This window comes from Pelodiscus sinensis, chromosome 8 (genome assembly GCF_049634645.1).
Source record: "Pelodiscus sinensis isolate JC-2024 chromosome 8, ASM4963464v1, whole genome shotgun sequence".
Classification (NCBI taxonomy): domain Eukaryota; kingdom Metazoa; phylum Chordata; order Testudines; family Trionychidae; genus Pelodiscus; species Pelodiscus sinensis.
The window spans coordinates 70,802,344-70,817,650 of record NC_134718.1 but is presented as its reverse complement, the minus strand read 5'-3'; the positions used below and the strand labels follow the sequence as shown (position 1 = coordinate 70,817,650).

Below are 15,307 nucleotides of genomic sequence, written 5' to 3'. Positions count from 1 at the left end.
CACACACACACACACACACACTTTTTTTTAAGATTCCATACAAGACTTCCAGTACTTCTTTTATTATAAATAAAGCTGCATGAGAAATGCGTACAAAAATTCAACAACCTGCTTTAGAAGCAGCACTTTAATACAGAACCTTTTCCCCGTGTATCCTTTAAAAGGAATAGGATATGGACGTTCTAAAAACCCCAAGGAAGGGGGAGCTTGAGCAGCAAGATATGGTACTTTGTACTGTTCCCCATCCTCCCAGCTTAGCCCTGCACAATACAGTACAGGGAGACCTCCCTTCTGAGCTACTAAGTTTACAAAAGGGTATAAAAAAAGTCAAGTAATAAATAAGGCTGTTTACCACATATGGCCCCGTGAGAACCTCCAAGCAAACAGTGATCAGCAGCTATGCCATAAAGATCGGCTCGTTCCTCCACGTCTTATAGATTGGACACTAACACATCAGAAAAGCCCAAGCAGAACCTCATGCCCTGCCTGAATGATGGACGGAGAGTTCTCTTTATGGAATACACGAGCTGCACATGGAATGGGGAGGTAGATACCTTGTCCCATGGCTGACACGTGCTGAAGCGTGAAACCTTCACCTTCCCCCACAAAATGGAAGAGCCTCTATTAAAAGACATTCAGCTCATGAATAGCAGTAACGGTTTTAGCCCAAGGTGTTTCCTGCACGTGAATAAGCCCCTGAAGGCTGCACGTTGGGTCCATGCCTGTAATAAAAGATTAAAGCAGTAACTCTGGAGTAGTGGCGGTGGTTGGACTCTATGGAGACAAACCTTTGCCCCTCATGACAATGTTCCCTGGGGAAAACAGAGAGCAACAGTACTACCTCAGCCAGCAAGAGCAGGGGGGTCAGTACAGGATCTGTGCAGTTTTAATTACAACACAGAGGGTCCCTCATCTTCCAGTGGATCGAGCCCTCAGGGCCTCAGCGTTACAGCTTACGAAGGACATCCCTTCCACCAGCTTTACCGAAGCATGCTGTGGGAATACAGAGCGCTTCCCCCAGGCAGGGGCCTTTCGAGCCTGAATCTGCAATATATATCTTTAAGATGCCCCTGCTGCAAAATAAGTACCTCATGTTCAAGCAGCCTTTGCAAAGCCAACTGGATCGATCCAGGAAGTCCCCACTATTACTTCACGCGTAGCTAACACAGGGTAGTTTGCAACATTCCCCTCCCCCGCTGCCTGCAGAGGGTTGCAAACTCGACTTTACAGGCTCTCCCCAAAACCACCAAGAACTGAACTGCTGCTGAGACGTCCACGCCGCTTTTAAGTGGGTTTGCACCCACACTTTTCACAGGGGAAGTGGCCTTTCCCTCTCCTTTTTCTTGTATTAATTTTTTTCATTCCACAACGTGTCATTCCCTCCGGCACCTGGGTCATGGATTTCTTTCTATGCTTCGGACATGCTGCGTTTGGACGCCTCACAGGTAATGGGACACAGATTTTCAGTTCTCTCTAGCTGTAACGGCAGTCCACTGAAGAGGGGCCGAAAGCCACGCCCTGCGTGTGACAGGTCTGTGACACAACAGGGCTGGTGAGGACACCGTTCGAAGCACTGTGAACACAGCTGCCATGGGAGGCACATTGCTTTAGTTTTTAAATGCTCCACAGAGCTTCTGATATTACTGCACATCTCTATTGCTCTCAACCTCCGCTTAGCTTTTTGCTCGTGGCTGTCCAAGTCGCCCTTTAGTCTCTTGCGACTGGTTTTGGATTACCCATCATTGATTAGTGGTCTATGTGAGGGATGTACGAGTGTAGCCACTTAATTGGATAACCAATAAGCTTATTGGTTACCCATATGGTTATACCCAGCTCCCAGTCTGGCTCTCCGGGAACCGGCTACCACCCAATGCTGCTGCCTCTGATGCTGGCTTCCTGGCAGTGGGATGGCAAGCGGGAGCCAGGAGGAACTGGGAGCCAGCTTTTAAGCCAGCTCCCAGTGCACACGAGCTCCTGGGGAACTGGCTGCCGCTCTGCACGGCAAGTGTGTATAACTGCTGAAATTTTTCAGTGGTTACAACAGTTAGCCAATTACCCGCATTTTAACATGCCTGGTTTGTGCTGATAAAGCCCCAAAGCCCAGCAGCGCTAGCTACCTCCTGCCTGCCTGATGTCAGCTGGACATGCCGTGTCACTCTCGTCCTATTCTTTCTTGAAAAGAGACCTCCAATGGTGTGGGGCAGTTTGGAGAGGCAGATACACGGCGGCTGGAACGTGGAGCAGAGACCAACAACTTCTCTTCTCAAGTGACTCAGGGGCTTTAGCCGCAGCCATTAACCAACAGCCCGTCTCCTTCCTTTTTTTGGTTAAAGACTGCAGCAGTCACTCTCTGATCCGAAACGTGAATGTCATAGATCAGGGCGTAGCTAAACCAGGGTGGTCACCTAAAACCCCTCAACCCTTGCCCTAGGGTACGACAATGTGAGTCGGAGGCTAGCTGCAAGCTAGTGGCAGAAGCCAAATGTATAACCCCCTTGAATTTTCAGCCCGTGCGCTCTACTTTTGGGCATAAGACGAACCCCCTTTTCTTCTGGAAGGGGGGCTCTGGGCCTCAATCCACATGGAGGAGATAATGGTTCCTCCTGGAAAGGGGACCATCTCTTGAAGGCTTACTCTCAGCACTAAAGGGATAATTACCCCAGTGGCAGAAAGAGTCACTATCAAGGAGATGGGATGAAATCTACTTTGAAGAAATGTCATAACTAGGTAAAGAGGTACCACCCCTGCTGTCTATGCAGCCAGCATGGACTGAATCCCCCTCTTCTACAAAGAGAGCCGTGTACCAAGACGAGAGCCCTCGCCTCAAAATGCAAAACAGTTGAAAGTTTGCCACATTGGGAAGCCCAGACTTGATTTTCCGATTCCTGCAGCTGCTAGAAGCTTGAGAGGGGTTGTCAATTCACCAGGCTTTGGTCCTACAGGGCTGCGAACCTCACTTCACTCCAGACGAGACTCCTAAAAGCAACTGATTGAAGCAGCAGTGTTTATGAGGACGAGAGGCAGGTCTTGTCTGGATGCAGTCGGAGACCTTACATGGGGGGTGTTTAGGAGGTGGGACAGGGCCTCGGTTTTTACTGCAGAGGCTAAGAATTTGCCTCATCCAGCTATAAAGCTATTTGCCATTCACCCTTGTGCACCAGGCTTCCTTAGTCCTGCTTACCTTGGTGCAATTAAAAAAAAAAAAAAAAGAGAGAGAGATCTCTCACCTTGCTAGAAGGCCGTTATATTTGGGCTCATTTCATGGCAGCAACAGTGGGTTCCTCTATACACGAGTCAGCTGCTTAAGGGCTAACGGTTTTTTCCCTCCCTTAGGAACCTGCTGTTTGTGTCTGTCTTGCTGCTCAGAGAATCACAACATCAAAAGAATGCTTAATTGTGTCATTCAGAACAGCAGTGGGATCCTGTCCTGAATACATTCACCCTGGCACGAAATCCACTCCCCTGCCCTTTACTGGGACGATAATGAAAGAGAGTGATGATATGGTCTCACAAATGTATCCTGTCCCAGTCTCCGGTACGTTCCCCATGGGAGAAGGATTTTGCAAGGTACAGGAAGTGTGTATTTGAGCGGGGGAGGGAAGGGGAAGAGTTGTTTAGCTGCAGCTGAAAATCCTACTAAGCAGGCACTTTTGCAACTTGAATTTCCATTTGTTTAAAAAAAAAAAAAACACCCCCCACCTGTGGTTGATTTCAATGCTGTTTTCTCCGTTGCTACATGGGGGACTGAAATTCATCTGCAGAGTCTGGGTTTTAATCCCCACGCTCCCCCAAAACAGAAAAAAAAACAACTATTACTAAACTTTCAAGCTACATTTCCCCAGCAGTCACAATAGCTGTTGCTCTTTAGAAGTAGACGCTTTAGAAGTAGACGCGTTTACAATATTATTTTTTGGGGCGCCATCTTAAAAGTTTCCCTCTCATTCCCTTCTCCCTCCGTTAGAAACAAACTAATTATTCAATTAGAGATTCTGAACAACACCCAATGTTTGCACAGTTAACACTCGAATAGATTAGTCCTGTCTGTCGCTCATCACCACCACAGCGAGACTGGTGAACTATGGGAGAAAAAAGCCAGCCAATTGGTGTAGTGGATGGACACTGACAGCATAAATCTTGCAGTTTCTATCCTCCTTTCCTTCCCTCCTTCCCACTCTGTAGGAAGCAGGGCCTGGCATGTTCCCATGAAAGGTGAGTCTCTTTTGCTCAAGTTAGTTGCCTGCAGGAGCTTTCTGCAATGCCCAGGATTGTACTTGGAGGAAAAGCATTTCTCTTCCTGTCCTGCTAAAGGGATTCTTTGTGGATCATGTTTGTGTGTCCCACAGAGGGAATGTGCACCGTGTACTCATTTATCAGTGCGGACGTGTTCCTCAGCATCTCATAAAAAGCGTCCACCGTCTTTCGGTAAGCGTCTCTGTGCAGAACAAAAGGCCGGAACAGGTTGAGCGGCTCGGCCTTTTGGAACACCACTGGGAAGTTCAGCACCTCCGGTATCTTCCGGTTCCCGACGAAGAAGTGGTAGAGTTTCTTTTCCTGAAGGCTTTTCTCCAGGAACTTCAGCATGTCTTGCAGCCTGGCCTCGAGGTACTCGGCGGCCCAGTCCTTATAGGGCCGGGTCTGCAGTAAATGCAGCATCACTGTCTTCAAGTGGTAGTTAGTGAGGCTGCTTGGACCGGTTAAACTGCATTGTTTGCCATGAAGGAAGGAGAGGATCTGAAGGCAGCTGAGGTGACAGGCATTGGCTGGCAGCTTTTTGGAGATGGAGTGGATGAACCGCCTCTCGTACACTGCAAAAGTCACAAACCAGTAGGCGCTGGAGGCAGGATCAGCCGTCAGGCCGCTGCGGGGGAAATGAGAGATGAAGTAGGCATCTGAGTCTTCGCACTGCACCACAGGGGTGAGGTGAAAGGCAATGGACTTGCCAGACCTGAATTTTATCTTCAGGGCTCCGGGCGAGTCCAAGAGGCCGAAGGTGAGGTCGAATTCATACTTGTGGGAGATTTTGTTCCAGGCCTTGGTGATCGCGATCTGGAACCACTTCATGACCTGGTCTGCATCCAGATACTGGCTGTTCTTGAAGCATAGCAGATCCTCCATCTCATCGTTGCACTTGGGCTGGTTGTTTGGGCTATGGAGGAGACACAACATGTCCTCCCCCAGCGTAGTCTTGCCACAGATGCAACCTGCCACGTCCTCATCCGCCCGGCAGACTTTTATGGTGCCGTAGCCTTGTTTGTCGGGTGGGATCGACTCCCGCGAGCACCAGGTCTGGGATCGGAAACAGTACGGCTCTGGGGGCGTGAAAGGGACAATCAAGTCGCACACCAATGGCTTGTGCACCCTCCAGTTCTCATACATGCTGCCCACCCCTATGGACTCCTCCACCTCCATGTCGGCATCCCGGTTACACACACTCCTCAGGGCCTCCAGCAAGTCGTCGGCAAACCCTTCCACCAGCTCTCGCATCCTCGCCACGTCGCCAGTGGCGCCGAGTATACACCTCTCATAGAAGTTGGCCAAGGCGGCTTTGTCTGGGAGGGCCACTCCCTTGAATGCTTTCCCTAGAACCGCCATGTCGTCCTCCTCGCCGGCAGAGTCCTGCCAGTTCCCATCTTGGTGATCCTGCCTCCAGAGCTCGATCAGCAGGAAGACAACCATCGAGATGGCGCTCCACACGTCCCAGGCGAAGGGTTCCTTGAGGTTTGGCTCCTCCGTCTCCGGGGCCTTCTCCACAACCTTCAGCGTGACCTCCTGCCTGGCAAGCTCCTGCTCCAAACGCAGCTGCTCCAGCCGGAGGTTCTCCTCGCGCGCCTTCATCTTCTGGATGACGTCCTCCGCGTACTCCGGAACGGTGGCGTTCTCTTTGGGGAAGAGGAGTGGGTGGTTGACGATGGCCGTAATCACCACCAGACACACCCGGAATATCCCTGCCGGCATGGCGGTTCCTTCCCTGCAAGAGAGAGGGGGAGAAAGACCCACGGTCAGTCAGATATTCAGCCTCCTCCCACGTTCAGAGCAGTGAAACCAGGTCATTAATAAAAACCATTTTGCCTCATGTGATCACGTCCTTTCTCTTCCCTCCAGCTAAATACCTGACACAGAGTCTCTGGCACTTTTGGGAGTTCACAAACCGGGTCCCTCCTAGAGGCTTGGAAAGGAAATGGTCTGTCTGGTAAAGCATGTGGGTTCCCAGAGTCATCCATCGCTCCGCTGCCCTTCAGAGCCAGGAGGAGGAGTCTCTTGCTGCTGTCCCCCTGTTGCGAGTGTTGGAAAACTCCTCTCTTTGCCCCCATTCGCAGGAAAGTCTTCCTCCCAGCCACGAGAAGGCAGAACAGCAGGCTGGAAGGAGGGCTGGAAAGCTCTCCCTCCTACCGCCCAGTTTTGTGCAGAGGAGCACTGCCACTTTAAGAATGGGCAGAGGCACAGTGCACGGGGTGGGACGGAAAATGGTCCTGGTAGGGGCAGGCCAAGGGTACCTTCTGTGCGGGGCCTGCCTAGAGCCCCACTTGCCTTAATATAACCCTCCTAGCTTCACACTCAGCGCTGCTCGTTCCCACGGGGAGTGGGAACGTCACTACCTTGCTGTGTGTCTCTGGGGGAAGAGACACATCCCAAGTCGCTTCCTGCAACTTCAACGTGTCCTGGCCTCACGGCAAAGCCGAGGTCATGCTGGGGCACCTCCGTCCCAGTTTGGGGGGTGCCAGAGCAGGGTGGCATGTGGACAAGGAGGGCGGGTGAGATGGAAGTTTGGAGGGAGCGTTTCCTCACACCCGGAGAGGGATGGCGTGAAATAGAGCTTGCTGGTCTATCACAGCGTGATCCAGTGGGAAACATGCCCGCCAGGTCTGAACAAACACCCCCCTTTTCCCCCAGCCCCCCCCTCCCCCCAACTGGCTCTGCTCTGAAAGAGCTGGGGCCCAACCAGTGCCGTTGTGGTGACATGCAGCACAGTGTGGAGGCTGTTGCTGCTACAACGCCTCCTTTCACCCAGTCTTGGTTTGGGGGACAGCGTCACAGTGCATGCAGGGCTTCATCTGTTCTGGCTCCCATACTACACTAGGTTGGAATGGAGGAGTGCTTTGCAACTCAGGGGTTCCTGGGGGCATGGTGAATGGATAAGAGTTAGTATTAAAGAAATTAGTTTTGCTGGGCACAATCCCATTGGCTTACTAGACATCGGCCCAACACTGATTGACAGGCCCAGCGCCGCCTGAGCGAACGGAAAGGAATTCTTCGGGTACTTAGGGGCGGTGTTTCTTTTCTCTCTCTCTCTCCATGGTTAGACATTGCAAAGGTTCTGGGAAGTCACTATCTCTGAAGCTCCTCACAGACAATTTGCACAATAGGGCGTCCACGAGGACTAGAGAAGAGTATTGTGGCTTTCTCTTTCTGCTGGAACATTCAGATGCAACAGACCCTGGGGTGTATGCATGTGTGAGAGACAGAACTTTGCATCGGTGAGACGGAAGGGATTCTGCGAGGAGAATCAAAATACATTCAGATAATACAACGAAAGCCAACCAGAACCAAAGTAGACTACTTCGTAACTAACAAATGTATCCTATATTCTATCTCAGAGGGGTCGCTGTGTGAGTCTGTATCTTTAAAAACAGCAAGTAATCCTGTGGCACCATAGAAAACAAATATATATATATATATAATATCAAGAGTTTTCAGGGGCAAAGCCCACTTCTTCAGATGATGAGCTGGAGGGAAATAACAAAATCCAAGTTATTTATAAACATGGGGGGGAAAAGGTACCGGTCACATGTAGGACCAGAGCAAATGAGGCTAATTAAGTGGGCTGGAAGTGTCCCACACTTAGCAAATTACTTAGACATTAACTGGATGTTGCTTTATAAAGCCAGTCTCCCCTTCCTTTAACTGCACTTTTTACATAAAAAACTAAATACGGGACACTTCCAGCTGTTTTGTCTTCAGTACAAATTCACAAGCTGCTAGTCGACATGGTTTTCTCAGGTCATATTGTAGCATACCCCCACCACCTAGGAATTCATTGTTGCTTCTGTGCTGCACTCATCAGTACTGAATAGCAGCAGAAAGACTAGAACGCCAGTCCTCCTGCTCTAGACACGCAGGCCAACACTTGAACTGAAGAAGACTCACCATTAGGTTGGCAGTATGGGTCATATGACACACAGCTCAGCACTTCTGCCAGTAGGGAATAAGACCTTCACAGACACGAGTCAGTCATGAGAAAATATGGTATCATCGTAAGGTACCCCCTTGCCCTTCCACATGAGGATACTAAGAGGATACCATGTCTTTTACTTTTACTGTGAAGGCACTGTTCTAATATTGTCACACTAGCCTGAGAGCTATCCTGACTCCCACTGAGACCACCACTAATTTAGGCATGATGACATGTGGAGCTACATGTTCTACTCCCCATTTGTGTATTCCCCGAGGCACCACATAATTAGCGATTAACTTATGCCGAGGACAGAGACTTAGCCTCTGTGTATTTCCACAGTACCATGTACACCTACCATGTGTTGGAAAGAACACAGGTTGCTATATATTTATCCGTAAGTGGTAGCCTCTGCGCCAGAGAGGGCTGGGACTGGAACAACAAACCAGGCCAGAGGGACACTGGCAGAACAGCACAAGGAAAGTTCACACAGTGCTCAAGACAATGCTAAAAGTCCCTCCCTTACATTCACTCCCAATGTTTTTCAGCCACCCACACCTCCAAATCTAAAGACACTCTCTCTCACACACACACACACACACACACACACACACACACACACACACACACACACACACACACACACACACACACACACACACACAGAAGACTAGAAATCCTTCCCCCTTCCCCAATTGTTTCTCTTTTTTTTGCATCTGCCACTCACTCATCTCTTTGTAAAACGGCTGCAAATCGGGGAGACGCAGCTACAGCATGAGACTCGTGCCTTGATGTGGTTTAAAAATAAGCTGGGTCACTCCGGTGTCTCTCAGGCTTTTTATCGGTTTGCAAGGGAAAGGCAGGAAATGCGGCCGAGTTCCTGTCCTCGGAGCTGCGTGTTTGCAGAATGGCGTGGACATTTAGAGATTAAAAAAAGCATGGCAAGGTGCCAGAGGCCACGTGCCTTCCGATCCTGAGTAGGGGCTGGTTTACATCCAGGAATTGTACTAATAAAACTAGGTGGGTTGGAAAAGTAGCTTGCTTTTAAAATCGACATTGTCAGATCACTATAAGCCTCGTGTAGATTCAGTTCTGCCAGGTTTGGTAGTAGAGTTCCACCAGTGTGAACGGTGCCTTGTACCAGTAATAGGGTACACCAGTGCAACCCCCTTTTATACCTTAGACTGCATTCACACTGCTTTATCTAGACCAGCATACTTTCTACTGTAGAGAGGTCCAAGTCAGGTTTCAGTCCCTCCAGCGCTGACATAGGCTAGGAACATCCCATTCCCACAGCTCATCCAGTGCAGCTTTTCTGCGAGAAACAACACTGCTACCAACAATCTTCCCTCTAATCTTCTCCATCCCTCTGTGGGGTGATTTTTATGTGCACCAAGGCATGTGCGGATGTGCACCACCAGTAGAACGAAAAACCTAACCAGGGGCGCTCTGCTAATCAGCTGGGCGGCATTTGATGGTACAAGCACCCAGCCTACAGGGGACACTGGCAGGGAGCACTGCCTCTTCGGTGTGCCTGGCCTGACTTCTCACTACCAGACCCTGTTTTCAGTTGCTTATTGTTTTGCCAAGTGTAAACTTTTTTGGCTGCAATGTCCTGTGAGGGACGTCTGACCCAGGCTGTTTTATTTTTGAGTGTTCAGCCATTTCGGAGAACAAGGCTAGGGAACAAGATGTTGTTTTGTCCAGGTTATAAAAGTCGGGTGACTTTTTTTTCTTGAACTGCTCTAGTGTCCGTGCCTTGTAGCAGGAACTCGACGTTTAGCAAGGGGCAGAGTTCCAAGGAGCCAGGAATGTCATCCCCAGGGAAATCTGCCTAAATGCAGCCAAGTGCCAAAGCTTTGGGGAACGCCCCCCCGTCCCTGTAGCAGTTTGCAGAGTCGAGGGTTCGGAGAGCTGAACGGCTAACATTCCCATACATGTGTTTCTTCCCATCCTCAAGCCCCTTTCAGCCCAGCACGGCCCATCCCCTCCCAGTGCCTGTGTGCAACCAGGCTGCTCCTGCACCATCCCTGCAGAGGGACAGAGCCCCCTCCAAACCAGGGTGACAGTGGGGAACGCCAGACTTCCCCAGCAATGGCTGCCCCAGGCCAGGGTGAATCCAGGCATCTAAAGAGAGCAGGGAACCTGTCTCCTGTGCAGTCAGTGACAATGTCCCCCTTCCGCCTCCCGCCCTGGCACCATGTTCCCTGTAAGCTGGGTGAGACGCGGGAGGAGGGAGGGGGGCTGGGTGAGACGCGGGAGGAGGAGGAGGAGGAGTAGGGGGGCTGGGTGAGACGCATGAGGACCAGAAACTGGCACTGGACAGGCAAAGCGAATGGGCCAGGGAAGTGACGGGCAGGGGGACAGGGCAGAAGAGACCAAGGCTGGGTGTTGGGGGTGGGGGAAGGAAGAGAAAGAAGGGGCCCCAGGAGTCCCATATCTCACTACTTTTCTGTGAAGCCCACTGGCAAACTGTAGGCCTCCGCCCGGCCTCTAGCTCTGCTCCCCGCACGGGGCATGACGCGCGACTGCTGCGACGTTACAGACAGCTGCCTCCCTCCCTGTGCTGCCCCACTCCTCCATCCAGGGAGCTGAACAAGGCAGGGATCCTGTGGGGGAGAAGCAGTGTGATCTCGTCTAACCAAAGGCTGTTTCACAGGGGCACGTGCACACGGGGCGTGGAGGGTGCCCAATTAAGATTACAGAGGCAACCTTAACGCTGGCATTTCCTAATGTTTGAGTGGGTGATTTTGCAACCTTCATAATGTTCTCTTACTGTCCCTTTTCGGGGGTAATAGTGGGATACTTCGCCCTTCTAGAGCGCTGTATGATGACAGCCAGACATCCTGCTGCATATTGTGCCCCTTTGTAAACTGAGGCACAGAGCGGTGGCGGGACATTCCCCAGCTTTGCTGCTAAGTGAGCGTGGGTATTGAACCTCGCCCCACACCGGCATGCTTTCTCCACTAAGCCACGCTGCCTTCTGGAGCCGAGTGGCGTGCAAGGTACTCTACAGAGCTAGGCAACCTCTTGCACGCTCAGGCTGTAAAAATAAAGGGGGCTGTGCAGGTTTGCCTCAAAACTCTGCCTAGGTGCCTCAGCCCCAAGTGCATGGACCCCTCCTATCCACACTTGGGCACAATTCGCCGTGGCAAAAAATGGGAGTTTTCTTCTGTGACATGACGAAGGGAAATGAGACCAGTCGTGCGAGACCAAATTCATCCCGATAGATCAGGCCAGAAGAGGCCACTGTGATCTACTAGCCCTGTCTCCCATCTGAATGCAAGCCCAGTGTATCTCGGTCTGCCCCTTCGTGCTGCCTTTCACTCCCACCGTGCTGCTTCCAGGGACGAGCAAGATGGGCAGGGACCCTGGTCCCAGCAGTCGAGACCATCCACCCATAGTCCTGTCTGCTTCCTGCATCCCCGGCCCAGACGTGCAGTGTGGCCCAGTCAGGTCCACGCACCCCTCGGATAACCTGGTCCCACCCCCCACTTGGAAAACCTCTGCTCCTGCTCTCACAGAGATTCAATCAGCAAAGTTCATTGGCCTGTGCTGTACAGGTCAGACTAGGGAACACAGTGGTGTGGCATGAACTGAAGCACTAATGGCATATTGGGGGAGGGGGGCCAGAGAGAAAGGGGGAACCTTTCGTCCATGGACCCACAAAAATCTAAGCTTTCACTAAGAAAAGTTCCAGCTCTTCAGAGCGGCAGAGAAAACTCTATGGAGATGCGCCGTTAACTTCCTGAGTCCACCACAGCTCCCTCCACTGCCTTTGCTGCTGCTCATACTTTGGCCAAGTTGCGGCAACAGGGCTAGAACCTACTGAGAACCAAGGAGCAGCCGTGCGAGACTCCAGCCCGTGTCCTGCTAACACGGAGGCACTCAGAAGCCTGTACTGGCGCTGCTCCTTGGGAAGATCTGCCCCCCCCAAATCTCCACCAAATGGGACTTTACTTCAATACCATAGATCGGTTCCCCAGCTGCCCTTCTCACAGCAGCCAGGCAGCTCTGGAGGCAAGAGGAGGGACAGAGCAGCGCTTCTCCCTGCCAACAGCCAGCATTTCAAACTTACACTCTCGCTGCTTAGAGGCAGATCCAGTCACACAAAGCCCAGGGTCAGGATCCTGGTATACATGCCAGCGCGCCCTCTTCCCAGCCGCCGGTGGGACGTCTTCCGAAGGGGTCACTGCTGGGCTTTCCTGTTGGAATCTCTCCACACGCCCCTCTTTCGTCCCTGCCTGTCAGCTGGTGGGTTTAAGTCCCCCACCTAGCAAATGCCTGGAACATTCTTCCAAGCCCCGAGTATTATCGTCCGACTGGAGCCAGCCTGCAGAACCAGGTTGCAAGTCGGTGTCTCTCAGAGCCGCTGCACATCCGAAGTGGGGCAAGACTAGCTGCCTCCAAACAGACTCTCCATTTCACGAGGCAGGGGCATGCCAGGGCAGGGCACGCTGGCGTGGAGCCCTGCTCCGGGAGAGGGCGCGGCTGTTCCTCTGGCGTGGGATGGATTATGGCTGTTGCATCTAATCCAAGTGCTGAAACACACTGGGAACTCTAATATTTGGAGATGCATTACCTCTCTCCTGGCGCTTGCCAGCTGGCGAACTGCGTCAGCTGTAACAAAGCAGCTCATTCGGGTTTGCTTTGGGGTAGCTCCTAGTACAGACCTGGGCAGGGGGAGGGATGTTTGTTTAGTTTCCATCACCCAGGGCGATAAAACCTTCATCACCGATAATTCTGCCAGGGCTGAATGGTCAAGTGCCAGAATCGTACTGAGCAGTGGGAGGACTTCGCACTCTGCTACCCGCTGGTACTCATCCAGGAATACTGGCACTGCCAGCCTGGATACTGCCAAAAGCAGAGAACCAAGAGGAGCGGTCACCTGGGAAAGGGATAACGCTCTGAAGAGCTGCTGGTGAAACAGGCGATACTGAGTCAAGGGGTGTTTCAGCCAAGACCAGGAATCCCATGGCACTGTAAAGACTAACAAATATATTAGGGTAGAGGTGGGCAAGAGAGCCTCTCCGGGCTGAATCCGGCACGCAAAGCGGGTTGATCTGGCCTACGGCTGCCCTGCCACTCCCCTACCCAAAGGCCAATGAGACCCGGGGATGGGAGAACATGCAAAGTCTCCTCCTCCAGCCAGGTGTGCATGGCACTAGAGGGAACCTCCAGCAGCGTGGGGCAGGAGGCAAGAGACTTCTTGTGCTGCCCTGATTGGCCTGGGGGAGGAGAGAGCATGCAAAGTCTCCTCCCACCGCCAGGGGCGTGCGGCACCGAGAGGGAACCGTCAGCTGTTTAAAAACAGCTGGAGGGTCTCTCTAGGCCAGTGTTTCCCAATTGGTGTTCCACGGAACCCCAGGGTTCCGTAAAGCGAAAGTAAGGGTTCCGTGAGAAACCGGCACTCCCCTGACCCATTAAAGAGACAGAGACAAATTGCGTTTTTTTTCTTCCCTCGGAACCTAGGGGTTCCGTGAAATTCTTTCAAGTTAAAAAGGGTTCCATGGCCAAATAAAATTGGGAAACGCTGCTCTAGGCACCAGGGGGCAAAGATTTCATGTGCTCCCTCTGCCCCCAGGCCAATCAGGGTCTGTAGGCAGGAAAGCATAGGAAGTGTCCTGGCTCCACCCCTTCCACCCGAGGCCCCGCCTCTTCTGGGGCAGCCCAGCGGTCCCCCTTCAAAAATTATTGCCCACCCATGTATTAGGGCATAAGCTTTCGTGGGCCGCAGCTCACTTCATCAGATGCATGAAATGAAAGAATCCGACGTCAGGGATTTATACATACACAAAGAGATGGGAGACTCTCTATGCCAAGGACTCAATGGACACACATAAGACACCAAGAACAAACAAAACACACAAAAACCAGCAGGCGAACACTTCAATCTGGCTGGACACTCAGTTACAGACTTGAAAATTGCCAGACTTGAGCACACACAATTTCAAAACCAGACTGCAGCAGGAAACGGCGGAGCTGGAATTCATACGCAAACGTGACACCATCAGAATGGGTCTGAACAGAGCCTGGGAATGGCTCCTCACAATTAGTACGTTTCCCCTTTAGGTATTCTCACCTTCTTATCACTGTTGGGAGTGTGCACATCCACCCTGATTGAATTAGCCCTCTTAGCAGGGATGTGACACTCCCATCTCTGTATGTATGTATAAAATCCCTGCCATCTGATACTTTCACTCCATGCATCTGATGAAGCGAGCAGCAGCCCACGAAAGCTTATGCCCTAATAAACATGTTAGTCTTTAAGGTGCCACGGGACTCCTTATTTTTATTGAGCAGAGGGAGATTAAAGACAGCAATGCTGAATACGAAGAGCCTTATTGTCCCATCCGCTGGAAAACCTCAAGTTAAGCCCTGCTGCATGGAACAACGTTCAAGGAAGGTTCGTTTTTAGAGAGAGTCAGTTCTGAGTCCATTTAACACAGAACCAGTATTTCATCTGTATTGCACCTGCTGAAATTAACAGCTACAACCAGCAGAACTTCCACCCATCTTCACAAACATTAAATCTCACCTACTCCTGCCAGGATCCCGTCACCCCCATTTCACAGCTGGGGAAGCAAAGGACCAGAGAAATTAAGGGACTTGCCCAAGGACACACAGGGGGTCAGTAGCACAGCCAGGAACAGACGTGCCAAGAATGCTAGTTATGCAGTCCCTTGCTCAGTGCCTCCTTCCACAAGCACTGCGCCTTATGAAACAGGAAGCTGAAGCCCTAGGCCTGGCCTCAGAGAGTCACTACTGAGCAGCAGACATGCACAAGTCAGCTCCTGCCCTTATTCAGCAGTTCTGATTCTTGACGTCTTGAAAACAACCACGCAAGAAAAGAAAAACTAGCAGCTGGATCCCTGTCAGGGTACGATGATCTTTTATAAAGTATCTTTTTTTTAAAATCATCCCTGTGCGATCTAGGTCTTTGGTACTTCTAAGGGCCCCATTGCTGTTTTAGCTAATGACTGTGAGAATAAATACCCCAATCAGCTCACAGTGAGTTACCCCATTGCACAGGGGAAACTGAGGCACAAAGGGGCTAAATGACTTAACCCAAGGTGACACAAGAAGACTATGGCAGAGCACGGAATTGAGGGTCTCCTGAGTGCCTAGACTAATGCC

General features: G+C 51.4%; 1 protein-coding gene across 7 annotated transcripts in view; it reads right to left on the bottom strand.

The window, feature by feature from the left end:
* The window catches only part of ITPRIP (inositol 1,4,5-trisphosphate receptor interacting protein), a 54,654-nt gene that overhangs the window by 18,138 nt on the left and 21,209 nt on the right, over window positions 1-15,307 (bottom strand). For 2 of the 7 annotated variants that reach the window (XM_075935521.1, XM_075935524.1), the window contains exon 2: window positions 47-5,968. The exons of 2 other annotated variants lie outside the window; for them this stretch is intronic. In XM_075935521.1, coding sequence (XP_075791636.1) covers window positions 4,303-5,955 — 1,653 coding nt within the window. In that variant the 5' untranslated portion in view covers window positions 5,956-5,968 and the 3' untranslated portion in view covers window positions 47-4,302. Of the gene's footprint in view, window positions 1-46; window positions 5,969-8,528; window positions 8,771-8,897; window positions 12,205-12,248; window positions 13,677-15,307 lie in introns of those variants that run through there. 3 more of the 7 variants (XM_075935522.1, XM_075935523.1, XM_075935525.1) reach the window with 3 other exon arrangements.